This window comes from Somniosus microcephalus, unplaced genomic scaffold (genome assembly GCF_052327205.1).
Source record: "Somniosus microcephalus isolate GS21.2 unplaced genomic scaffold, FLI_Smic_1.0 scaffold275, whole genome shotgun sequence".
Taxonomy (NCBI): Eukaryota; Metazoa; Chordata; class Chondrichthyes; order Squaliformes; family Somniosidae; genus Somniosus; species Somniosus microcephalus.
In genome coordinates this window covers 58,763-72,178 of record NW_028225462.1, presented here as the reverse complement: position 1 = coordinate 72,178, position 13,416 = coordinate 58,763, and the positions used below count along the sequence as shown (strand labels likewise).

At 44.0% G+C, this 13,416-nt stretch overlaps 1 protein-coding gene across 1 annotated transcript in view; it reads left to right on the top strand.

Moving 5' to 3' along the window:
- Positions 1-13,416, top strand: part of LOC147081950 (DNA repair endonuclease XPF-like) — a 36,003-nt gene that overhangs the window by 4,654 nt on the left and 17,933 nt on the right. Inside the window, exons 2-5 of the mRNA XM_085980576.1 lie at positions 5,300-5,480; positions 6,415-6,610; positions 8,964-9,171; positions 11,117-11,297. Coding sequence (XP_085836702.1) covers positions 5,300-5,480; positions 6,415-6,610; positions 8,964-9,171; positions 11,117-11,297 — 766 coding nt within the window. The remainder of the gene's footprint in view (positions 1-5,299; positions 5,481-6,414; positions 6,611-8,963; positions 9,172-11,116; positions 11,298-13,416) is intronic.

The following is a 13,416-nucleotide window of genomic DNA, read 5'->3' as shown; positions in this document are numbered from 1 at the left end:
TAACTCTGACGATGTCCCATAGAAGTTAGTGCTGAGGGAGCGCTACCTCCTGTTCACAGTTCAATACTTGCTGCACACGAACCTAAATTTACACTCTTAAAAAATTCTTCCAGGTTCTTTAGTTCAGTGTTGTCCAATAGAAATTGCTGACGATCCCAGGTGTGGCTACAGCGATACTGTTTTAACCACATGCACTAATTTTAGCAGAAAATGCCTTACACGCAAGTTACAAGTAAATGTACTTCACATGTATATTTACTTAGCAAATGTCTACCATCATTCAGTAACCAAGGAAGTAATGCACTCACAATGATCAAGAAAGACTTGCACATTCTGCTTTTATCAGCAAGCGTACAAAAAGGTTAAAGTTCACATGTATGCGTCGTGCGAATGAGTATTGAGATCACATGCCCAATGGAGGTATCTCTTACTCATTTTTGAATTATTAATTAGAAATGCAATTTGCCACCGCCTGCATTTCTAATTAGCGACAAGTGGCTAATGTATTGGTCAACATGCTTTAATTAACCATCCAAGCACTGACTACTTGAACCAATGTGTAAATAACTTGGAATACCTAACAAGCTCACCCAACTTATACCCAACATAGATGGTCTGACCTTTCTACTGTCCCACCAGTACAGGGGTTTTGAGCCTGCAACCAGACAGAGACTTCATTGCAGACTTTCTCTGACTAGCAGATTAAATTGTTTTTAAAAACTGCACCTATGTTTGCTTCCCCCATTAAGAAGTCATCATTCCCTTCTCATGAGGTACTACCTGTTCGTTTCAAATATATGGGCCATAAAGACCTTTTCAAAGATTGAACTATAAATGTATTGTTCAGATTAGCGGGTAACAAAAGGGAATCCAAAAGTCATTTATAAACATATAAATAGTAAAAGGGTAGTCAAAGGAAGGGTGGGGCCAATTAGGGACCAAAAAGGAGATCTTTTTGTAGAGGCATGGCTGAGGTACTGAATTAATATTTTGTGTCTATCTTCACTAAAGAAGAGGGTGCTGCCAATGTCACAGTAAAGGAGGAGGTAGTAGAGAATTGGAAAGGATACAAATAGATGAAGAGGTATTTAACAGGTTGTCAGCGCTCAAAGTAGACAAGTCACCCGGTCTGGATGGGATGCATCCTAGGTTGCTGAAGGAAGTAAGGATGGAGATAGCGAAGGCTCTGGCCACAATCTTCCAATCCTCTTTAAATATGGGGGTAGTGCCAAAGGACGGGAGGATTGCAAATGTTACACCCCTGTTCAAGAAATGGGAGGATAAACCTGTTAACTACAGAACAGTCAGCCAAACATCGGTGGTGGGGAAACTTTTAGAAACAATATTCCCAGACAAAATTAATTGTCACTTGGAAACATATGGGTTAATAAATGACGGCCAGCACGGATTTGTTAAAGGAAAATCGTGTTTGATTAACTTGATTGAGTTCTTTAATGAAGTAACAGAGAGGGTTCATGTTGTGTATATGAAGTTCGATAAAATACCACATATTATACTTGTTAGCAAAATTGAAGCCTATGGGATTGAAGGGGCAGTGGAAGCATGGATATGAAATTGGCTAAGAGACAGAAAGCAGAGAGTAGTGGTGAACGGTTGTTTTTCAGATTGGAGAGAAGTATACAGTGGTGCTCTTTTTGATATGTATTAATGACCTGGACTTGGATATATACAGGGCATAATTTCAAAGTTTGCAGAAGACACGAAACTCGGAAATATAGTAAATAGTGAGGAGGATTGTAACAGACACATGGCGGATGTAATTTAATGCAGAAATATGTGAAGTGATGCATTTTGGTAGGAAGAATGAGGAGAGGCAATATAAACTAAATGGTACAATTTTAATGGGGGTGCAGGAAGAGAGACCTGGGGGCATACGTACACAAATCTTTGAAAGTGGTAGGACAAGTTGAAAGGCTGTTTTAAAACAAAAGGCATACGGTTCCTTGGCTTTATAAATAGAGGCATAGAGTACAAAAGCAAAGAAATTATGCTAAACCTTTATAAATCACTAGTTAGGCCCCAGCTGGAGTATTGTGTCTAATTCTGGGTACCACATTTTAGGAAGGATGTCAAGGCTTTAGAGAGGGTACAGAGGAGATTTACTAGAATGGTACCAGGGTACTTTGGAGAGACTAGGGAAGCTAGGGTTGTTCTCCTTAGAGCAGAGAAGGTTAATGGGAGATTTAATCGAGGTGTTCAAAATCAAAGTAAATAAGGATAAACTGTTTCCAGTGGCAGAAGGATGTTCCTGATGGTCGGGGAGTCCAGAACCAGGGGTCACAGTCTAAGGATAAGGGGTAAGCCATTTAGGACTGAGATGAGGAGGAATTTCTTCACCCAGAGAGTGGTGAACCTGTGGAATTCTCTACCACAGAAGGCAATAGAGGCCAATTCATTAAATATATTCAAGAAGGAGTTGGATATATTTCTTAAGGCTAAAGGGTCAAGGGATATGGGGGGAAAGCAGGGACAGGGTACTGAATTTGGATGATCAGCCATGATCTCATTGAATGGCGGAGCAGGCTCGAGGGGCCGAATGGCCTACTCCTGCTCCTATCTTCTATGTTTCTATGTTAGAAGGGTTGGTAACCAGAAGACACAGATTTAAGGTAATTGGCAAAGGAACCAGAGGCGAGATGAGAGTTTTTTTTTATACAGCTAGTTGTTATGATCTGGAATGCGCTGCCTGAAAGGGTGGTAGAAGCAGATTTAATAGTAACTTTCAAAATGGAATTAGATAAATACTTGAAGGGCAAAATTTGCAGGGCTATGGGGAAAGGGCAGGGGACTGGGACTAATTGGATAGCTCTTTCAAAGAGCCGGCACAGGCACGATGGGCTGAATAGCCTGCTTCTGTGCTGTATTGTTCTATGATCTGTCATGTTGATATTTCAATGAATACAGAAAATGCTCAACATATGGTAAGAAAAATGATCTTGAATTCAACTTGGAGGCTGGTGAGCGGAGATGTTTGGGCCTCAGCCTGCATTCTCTTGTCATGTAATGGACTATAATGGAGTCGTAACTGAGAGTTTTGCACAGGTCTCACTCACTATTCTTTAGAATAGCTGATGGATTGCCCATGCCTGTGTACTGGATGAAGTGTAGCAGCTTTTGGTGTTCTGAATCACCTGAAGAATCATGGAGCAACTCAATCTCAAATATCACCCTTTGGGACTTCATTACAACCTCAATTCCCTCCAGATTAATGTCTACTGCGCATAAGAGCATTTTGACAGCATCAAAGCCATGGCAGCAGCCTCTAAGACATAAGAAAAAATACACTTGCAATGTACCTTGGATATATTGGCCTGAAGATTTTACGTGCGGCGATATGCCCAAAATCAGACAAACTAGCGCAAAAGATCGAGGAATTTCTGTAATCTTTTGCACTAGTTTAATAAAATCACGCCAGAAGTTGTCCCCGCCCTCAAAACTGGCCACGGCCCGATCAAGTTAATCACCATGGCGAGTTTCCGCTAATTGCGCCCGTTTGCGGGCCTTCGAGGAGCCTCTTAAAATGAATTTTTTAGGCACAAGGACACTAACGGGCACATTTTAAAAGCTTTTAAATATTTTTAATTTGCTAAGAAACTGACTATACACCAATGTAACTAGTAAATGGTTCTGTATAGTTTTTTAAAGTTATTTTCAGTTATTTAAAATTGAGTTACTCACAGGTGGTGGACTAGACACTCTGACTAAAAATGCTTATTTTTTGTGATAAACCCATTTTCAGCTATAGTAATAAAACTGCACCAGGTTACCACTCTTAAAAATATCGAGGAATATTTATTAATGCAGACCTTTTTAAATTACGTTCTAAAACGCTGCCCAATTGCGCTGGTTCATGGAAGATTTTACGTGCGGCGATATGCAAATGAGTTTGTGCAGAAACTTGAGCAAAAAAAACCCCACTTCTTAAAACTAGCGCAATTTGCCCCCGGATCGCTGATTACGCCCAAAGTGGAAACTCTGGGCCAACGTGTTTCATCTAGGAATTGATACTGATAGCCTCATGGTTTGGGGCAGTAGTAAACTCCAGATATGTGTTGTATATCTATTTCTGGAGACATTGTTGAAAGGTCTGGGAAGGAGGAGAAGGGAGCCTCTGTTGTACAAATTCACTTAAGGATTTACCCTGCTCTGCTCATAGAATTTGTCTGCCCAGGGTTTGTGTGATGCTGTATAGAATCATAAATTACAACACAGAAGGAGGCCATTCTGCCCATTGCACCTATGCCAGTGCTAGATCTTCAACTGGAGTTATCTGCTGTAATCCCATTTCAACTGCCCTACCCCCATATCATTTGTTCACTATTTTAAACCTCAAAAGGAATCCTGATCTGTCAAAAACCCAGACAATAGGGCCTAAAAATTCGGTTGCTTTGCGCCTCCCATTAGCGCCCTAAGAGGATGCTAACGGGGCGCGACGCCGCCAACGCCTCCCACGAAATTCAGCGGGAGGTTAGTGGCGGCGGTAACAGTTAGTGCAGCGCTGACGTCATCGCTGTGTGCAGCGCCCCGGCCGCGATCTTCGGTAGCGCCCCCTGACTTACCGCCGGACGCTATGTCCGACAAGATCAGGGGAGTCTACCTGCGGCCGGGGCGGCGCTAATTAAAGGGAAGGTGCCGGGCAGCCATTTTTGTTGCTGGCCGCCTGACAGCACCTGCCCCCGTTGCCATCCCCGGCCTCCTGACCAGCCCCCCTCTCTTCCTCCCCACCACCACCCCCCCTGCAGAGTGCCGGCTGCACTCCGTGAGCCCAGCACTTCTCTTGAGTGCCGGGCTCTTTTGCCGGCACTCCCAATCCCTGGTGGCCCAGCTGGGCCCCGGGTCACGCTGCACAAGGCTCCTCCCCTTTAATAAGGGGAAGAATAATGGCACTGCGGCACGTAGCGCCGCGATATTTACTCGCAGCGCCCCAAGAGGGAGGTGGGGCGCTTCCAGTAGCGCCCCGCCTCCCTCTCTGGCACTACCGATGAATTTCGGCCACGGGGGCGCTAAAAGTAGTGCCGGTAAAGTTAGCACCCCAAAGGGGGCGCGACCCAATTTTTCCCCCATGGTTTTTAAAACTAGTTTCATTTTTGGTTGCCAGTTTTCAGACATCATTGGTCACCACGTTGAGGGTTGCTTTTGCTACCATGGGAACTCCATGCAACAGCACCCCTGCCATTAGCTGAAGTAGAGAGACATTTGCAGTGTTCACTACATATTGGCAGCTATGTGACACTGAAAAAAGAGTGAAATGTTAAACGATTGCTTTTCTCTGTTTCAGCAATATTTTACTGAGCAGTTACGGTCTGAAGGAGTGTCTCATCTTCCTCGTATTATTACCAACGAAATTCCAAGTAGTGAGCGTTATACGGTGTACACTGAAGGTGGGGTCTTATTTGTGACCAGCCGGATTCTAGTTGTCGACCTCTTAACAGATCGTATTCCTGCAAATCTTATTACAGGTAAGTGGTCCATTGGTTGTTTTAAAAGAAAATCCTTTAAACACGGTTTACTCTTAACTTGCCCTGATGGAGGAGCTCGAGCAAGATGAGAGAAAGTACCAATCCTTGTCACTGAGAAAGATGAATGGTGTTGATCACAGAGTCCCATCGGTCAGACCCAGTGCTTGTGTTTCAGTTACTTTATTTGCTTTCCTCCTTGTGGAATCCCAGGAGGATAAAAATAAAATACAACTTTCCCCTGGAGTCCTGAGAGACGATCATTATTGGAAATGTTTCAGCTTGTGTGTAGTTTGCTTTGAAATGAAATGCATTCACTAGAAAATGTTAGGTATTGCACCCTCTTCTTCCTGCAGTAAAGTTACCCCATAAGTTTAATTTCACATCACCTTCGTGAGCATTTGAGAAATATTGTCTGTTGCCTCTCTCTGTCTGCCTTATCAAAGTGCTTTTTATGGGGTTTTTTTAAACAAACTTTATAATCTATAAAGCATTCGAAGTCTAGACTTGCCCTCTTTTATATTCAGACTCTCTGTTCGAACTGGTCAGTAAAATGGAGGTATTGGTGCTGTGGGTGGCTGCCAGCCTGCCCTGTGGTGAGTACATGGAGGGATGGATACAGTCTATGGCTGTCGGCCACTCATAGAAAGGATTAATCATCCTGCATGAGCATTCACCAGAAAGAGAACTAATACTCTGATCCCCTCCTCCAAAGGTGTTGATGGTGTCAGCTTTCATAACTGAGAATATAAATCTGTGTGATCCCAGATACAGCATTTATTACATTTTTGATAACTGTACTGTATGATGTATAGAGCCGGGTCTCTGTTTTAGAAAAATTCATAATAGTTACACTCCCAGATTGCCTGGACCTGACCTAGTTGCATTAATGGCTTCTGTGACACAGTGAGTGCTGAAATACTTTTTATCTTTGCAGGTATTTTGGTATACAAAGCTCACAGAATCATTGAATCGTGTCAGGAAGCATTTATTCTTCGGCTTTATCGGCAAAAGAACAAACAGGGTTTTATCAAAGCTTTCACAGACAATGCAGTGGCCTTTAGTATTGGATTCTGTCGGGTGGAGCGAGTAATGCGAAACTTATTTGTTCGAAAGCTGTACCTCTGGCCCAGGTAAGCACAGTATGGAGAAACATCTTAACATGCATTGCCAGTTGATATGAATGGAGTTCATCTCTCAAAGGCAGTGTTCTAATATTGGAGGCAAATGGTGGCTCCGCCTGGAGCTGAAGCAATACCCAGAAGTCCAAAGCACTGCCAGGACATGTATCAGAACCGTCCTATACTGATTAAACAGCATGGGTCTGCCTCCTCGAAGAGTAGGTAGTACAGCACTGGGTAAGTATATATGGACCAGATACATAGGTTTCTTCCAAGCCCATTATTGCTAGTACACACAGATAGTACACACCACGTGTTCTTAGTTTCAAAGGAAGCTCAAGAGTTCTGTGAAGTCATTATAAACTGGCTGATTTATCTGAAGTTCTATTCTTTAACCTACTTCACTTTGGCTGGGTGCTTTTATAACATAAAATGCACAAGGATCCTATGTCAAGGCAAGATTCTTTAGTTAATTGAGACCAGGTTTTCAGTGTGATTAAACAGAAGAAGTGTGTTTTGCAGATTTAACTTCCAGCTTGCACTCCAGGAACGGACGAAAACAAAACACAGAATTTAATATTTCAGCCGCCAGAAGGACATTTTGATCTTTTACTGTTTTGATCTGCTGACAAAATGCTCCTTCTACAGCTGGTCTCAGTTAGCCAAAATAAAAATACACCTTGAAATTTGTACAGCTGAAATGATGAAGATGAATTGCTGCTTGGTATTGAAGGTGTGTCCTGTGTACTAAATAGGATCTTTGGAGTCTGTAGTTTGTCCTTGAAACTGTTTACTTGTCTTATAAATGTGCTGCTCCATTATTTAGAGAGCAGTCTGTACATATAACATGTACATTCTTTTTAAGGCCCTTGAGAGTCATGCATTTTGTGCAGTAAGTGCTTGCTACAATGACTGTCACATTAATGCAGTCTAAAAGTAGGCTTCTATCCAAGAGAGTGTTGGGCCTTCTCACAAGAGCAGGTGTACTAGAGCGCATTGCCACATAAAATGTTAGTTTAAATGATCTGCACTTTGGTTTTGGCCCTAAGTTTTCCCAAAAAAATCTAATCTTACCACCATCCTGATCCAAACTCTTTAAACAATCCCTTCAATCTCAAATTTAGTGTAGATGAGCAGAGAGACCTTGGTGTCCATATACACAAATCCTTAAAGGTGGCAGGGCAAATTGAAAAGGTGGTTAAAAAAGCATATGGGTTACTTGGATTTATAAATAGAGGAATAGAATATGAAAGCAAAGAGATCATGCTCGAACTTTATAAATCACAGGTTCGGCCTCAGCTGGAGTATCGTGGAGAATTCTGGGCACCACACTCAGGAAAGATGTAAAGGCATTAGAAAGGCTACAGAGAAGGTTTACCAGGATTTACCAGGGATGAGGGACTTCAGTTATGAGGAAAGGTTGGAAAAGTTAGGACTGTTCTCCTTGGAACAGAGAAGGATAAATAGTGACCTAATAGAGGTTTTCAGATAATGAGAAGTTTTGATAGAGTAATATATAACAAATATTCCCTCTGGCGAGTGGGTCAATAACTAGAGGTCATAGATTCAAAATCATTGGAAAAACATCTAGAGGGGAGATGAGGAAAAATGTTTTCACCTGAGTTGTCGGGATTTGGAATGCTCTACCTGAAAAGATGGTGGAAGCTGATTCCAGAAATCATTTTAAAAGGGAGTTGGACAGTTACTTGAGGATGAGGAATTTACATGGTTACGGACAAAAAGCGGGAATGTGGGACTAAGCATGACTGCTCTTTCAAAGAGTCAGCACAGGCACGATGGGCTGAATGGCCTCCTGTGCTGTAAGTTTCTATGATCCTATGAAATTCAATTTCTAACAGTTGGCAATAGCAGATGTCCAGATCATTTACTCTTAATAGGAGGTGAAGTAATGTTTCAAGTATGTTTATTATTTTAAAATGTCCATAATAATGCTATAGTAACATTAAGTGCTGGTACCAAAACCAATGCTGACTTTCAGTGCCTGAAATGTGGAACTGTTTTTAAACAATATGATTGAAATTTCAGGCACGCAATTCAGTCACCAAGCTAAGAATTTTAACTGGCATCGTGGCCAGTTTTGAATGTGCTTTACTTGGAGCTGTAATTGGCTACATTTTCCAACCAAAATATCCGTTTAGGGATTGCCAACACAGGAGATAAGCAGCTTGTTGAAATGAGTTTAATGCTGGTTAGATAGCAAATGAAAGTTATAAACTTGGAATTGAGTAGTTTTGGCATGTAGGAATAGAAGTATTTTCTGATCGAACAACTTCTCGAGGACCGATTGTCTATGCTCTACATCGCCCTTGCTGTCTTTCACTGGTACGTGTATCTCTCCTGTTAGATTCCATATAGCGGTCAGCTCCTTCCTAGAAAGGCACAAACCTGAAGTAATAGAGCTGCACGTATCTCTGACGCCTGCCATGCTGGCTGTCCAGACTGCTATAATGGACATAATGAATGCCTGCTTGAAAGAACTTAAACGCTACAACCCATCTTTGGATGTTGAGGATCTGTCTCTTGAGAATGCTGTTGGGATGTCATTTGAAAAGGTTTGTGATTCGGAATTTTTTAAAGAAGTAAAATGGGTTTTGGTCTCAGAATCCTGTTCCTTGACTAAAAGGAATGTTGCTAGGACTCAGCAAGTGCTCCTGAACTCACTGCTGGTGGGTGACCTGGAGCTGCTTGGGGTGATATGCCCTCCATTTTCCATTTTTCCCCATTCTTTTAGTTAATTCCTTGTTCCCTCTGGGGAGGATCTTGCTTCTACCTGGTGCATTACCAGGACAGCGCAGTTGAGAGCTGGAACTTGCCATGTGGAGAATCACTTTCCGTTATTTTTCAACCTGTAGATGCTGCTGAGCCTGAGTAATTGGTAGGCACTTTTGGAATAATACAAACAGGCTTGTAAATCTGCTTGTATTGGGTAAAAGACCTGCTAAAATTGGCCTCTCAGCTTACAAAAAAATGTACATGCAGTTTATCTACTAGAAGCCGTGAGTTTTTTCTACAGCTTAAAACAGCCTCTAGTGATTGAAGCTGAGTAATAAGACCTGCTCATTGTGCCTCATCACTTTTTGACACTTGGGTCCTGCATCTGCCCCTCAACCAAACTGTTCTGAGTTTGGTAGAGATTTGCATACTGTGCAAACCAGGTTCTGACCTGAATATACCACCTCTTCTATTTAGAGAGTATATAAAGGTAGATTTTCATAATTTGCACATCCTGGGAATTTATGAAATTTTCCACCCAATAAAACTAATTGGCAGAAAATCCCTGCAGGATATGTTGACCTTCGCACCCAAATTCTCACAGTGCACTTCCAAACTGGTTTAATTTACAATTGTTAAGTGAACATAGTAACATTTGTAGTAAATTTTGCGTTGCTTCACATTAATTTAAAGACTCCTCATAGAAAAAAAAAATCACAGTACAGTATATCGAACCCATCAGTGGACTAAATGTCACTTGCTGGTCCATCATTCCTCTGATCCTGACTGGCTCTGAACTTAAGATGAGTGAATTTTCTCTCATGAAGTACATCTCCTTTCTGGAATCTTACTGAACCGACTGTAGACCATGGGGGAAAAATTCAGTTGGTTGCGCCACCCGTTAGCGCCTTAAGAGGGCGCTAAATGGGGCGCAAACCAACTAGCGCCCGGGCGCGGCACTGCCCACGCCTCCCGCCAAATTCAGCGGGAGGTTAGTGGTGGCGCTAACCGTTAGCGCTGCGCCGCTGGCAATGACTTCATCGGTGTGCGCAGCGCCCCGCTCACGCCCCGGCCGCGATCTTCGGGAGCGCCCCCTGATTTATCAGCGGACGCTATGTCCGACAGGGTCAGGGTGGCGTACCTGCGGCCGGGGAGGCGCAAATTAAAGGCAAGGTGCGGGGCGGCCATTTTTGTTGTTGGCCGCCTGCCAGCACCTGCCTGCACTCTCGTCCCCGGCCTCCGGAACCCCCCCCCCCCCCCCCCCCCCCCCCCCCCCCCCCGCGGAGTGCCAGCTGTGCTCCAAGAGCCCAGCACTTCTCTTGGGTGCCGGGCTCTTTTGCCTGCACTCCCGATCCCTGGGGGCCCAGCTGGGCCCCAGATCGCGCTGCACAAGGCCCCTCCCCTTTAAGAAGGGGAGTAAGGCCTGCAATACTGCAGCGCAGCGTGTGGTGCTGCGTCAGGTGAAGAGGAGCAGCGCTCCGAAAGCTTGTGATTTCAAATAAAGCTGTTGGACTATAACCTGGTGTTGTGTGACTTCTTATATTTGTCCACCCCAGTCCAACACCGGCATCTCCACATCATAGTTAAAGTAGGAAAGATCTTGCAGATATACCCCAATACTTGTATTTATGTCAACTAACTGACAAAGCACACAACAAACTATATACAGGAAGGCTCAGAGACCGATGATCATTAGTTTCTTAATCTCCGCTTCCATAGCCTTTGTGTTACATCACTGATGAATACTTTTACTTGTTTAATGACCCCTATTTTCTTATTTTACAGGCATTGTGTTACTATTTGGACCCAGTCTGGCACCAACTTGGTGCAAAAACCAAGTCTCTGGTGCAGGATTTGAAGATTCTTCGCACCCTGTTACAGTATCTGACCCAGTATGACTGTGTTACCTTCCTCAATCTACTAGAGTCCCTTCGGGCCACTGAGAAAGCTTTTGGACAGAATTCAGGTAATTGTGAAATTAAGTCTTGAAAATTCTGCTGGTACAGTGTCCATTATCCAGAAAGGATATCATGAGCAACCAGAGAATTGACCATCTACTCTTCAACAAATAGCTGGCACTCTGGCCATTTCTCACACAAATGTTTGTTGCAGATTTTGGGAAAATGTTCAGCTTATGAAGCCTCCACATGGTGAATCCTGCCTTGTACTGCTTTAGCACTGCTTAGCACCTGGTATATTAGAAGGCAATGGTGCTAAAACATATGGGGCAGGAGAAGGATTACAATTACCAGGGTCATTCTTCCAATCTAATGTTAGTTGCTTAACAACAAATAAGATCAATCAAATAGTCTTGAATGCATGATCATGAAAGAAATGTTCTTTCCTTCTGTTATCTTTGAAAGATAAACAGGCAGCCAATGAACAAAGGCTGCATCCTAGTACAGTCAATATTGATAGAGGAAGGAAAAAAGAAAAGAAAGGCTTGCATTTATACAACGTCTTTCACAGCCTCAGGACGTCCCAAAGCACTATACAGCCATTGAAGTACTTTTCAAGTATGTTTTGAAAGAGATAGGAAGATGCTCATGTTCATGTCTGACAAATGAAGAGCTGTACATTCAGATCAACTCGTTGGGCACAGGTACTCTAAAGATGCTAGTCGGATATAATGAGCAAGTCTGATCATGAGCAGTCCAAGAATTCTGAGTGGTGAACACTATATTATGAAGTATATTTGCCTTCAGTGCGGTGAATGGACCTCTGCAAGACAGCTTGCAATGTGCCAGCTAGCTTGATGTTCTGTATGTTGTTTCATATTTCCTTCTGCAGCATAGGATGGGTATAGGTGGGCTGCCAGCCTCTACAAGATTATAACTGGGTCAGCGCCATTAGAGATGTTCGCATTTATGTCAGCCCTCCATGTTTATGCCGGAAGCATAATTGCTGTGGCTACACCTCAGCTTTCTGTATCATAGAATCATAGGGGAAAAAATTGAGTCGCGCCCCCTTTGGGGCGCTAACTCCGCTGGGGCGTTACTTTTAGCGCCCCGAAAAAATTAGCACCTCTGCAGCCAAAATTAATTGGTAGTGCCCCAAGAGGGAAGCGGGGCGCTACTGGAAGCGCCCTGTCTCCCTCTTGGAGGGCTGGGAGGGACTATCGCGGTGCTATGTGCCGCCACGTTGCGCCGCGGTACTGCAGGCCTTGATCCCCTTCTTAAAGGAGAGGGGCCTTGTGCAGCGCGACCCGGGGCCCAGCTAGGCCACCAGGGATCGGAGTGCCGGCAAAAGAGCCCGGCGAGAAGTGCCGGGCTCACGGAGAGCAGCCGACAGCCCGCGGGGAGGCTGAAGAGGAGGCCGGCAATGGTGGCAGGTGCTGGCGGGCAGTAGGCAACAAAAATGGCTGCCCGGCATCTCGTCTTTAATTAGCGCCGCCCTGGCCGCAGGTAGGCCCCCCTGACCCCATCGGACACAGCGTCTGGCGGTAAGTCAGGGGGCGCTACCGAAGATCGCGAGCGGGGCGCAGCGCCACGGGACGCTAGCGGTTATCACCACCGCCGCTAACCTCTTAGGGCACTAACAGGAGGCGCAAAGCAACAAATTTTTCCCCCATAGAATTTTAAAGCACCAAAGAACACCATTGGCCCATCTCACTTATGCCAGCTTTCTGAAGGAGCTATCCACATGGTTCTATTACCTTGCCCTTTCTCCATACTATATAACATTTTTCTTATTCACATTCGTAACCACTTCTGAAAGCTGTTAGGGATTCTGCTCCCACCACTGTTTCTTGTAGGGCAATCCACATCCTAACAAACCTCTAAATTTTCTTAACTTCTCTCTGTTGAATGATTTTGAGCCAAGTCTCGGGTGAGTGACCTAAGTTCATCATTCTCCCACACCTCCCTGTAAACAAAGTCTTCCTGCTACCCGGTATTTGGGTAGTGTACAAATAACTCGTATCATGCCGTTAGCAGCACGGGATGCTCTGGTGCAACTACAGGGGATTGACGCATGCGTATAAGTGATTGATTGTATCATGATGTCACCACGGGATTTTGCCATTGCTATTGGAACAGCCTGTTTCTAGTCCATTGATTTCAAAACCAGCACATTTGGCTTATGGT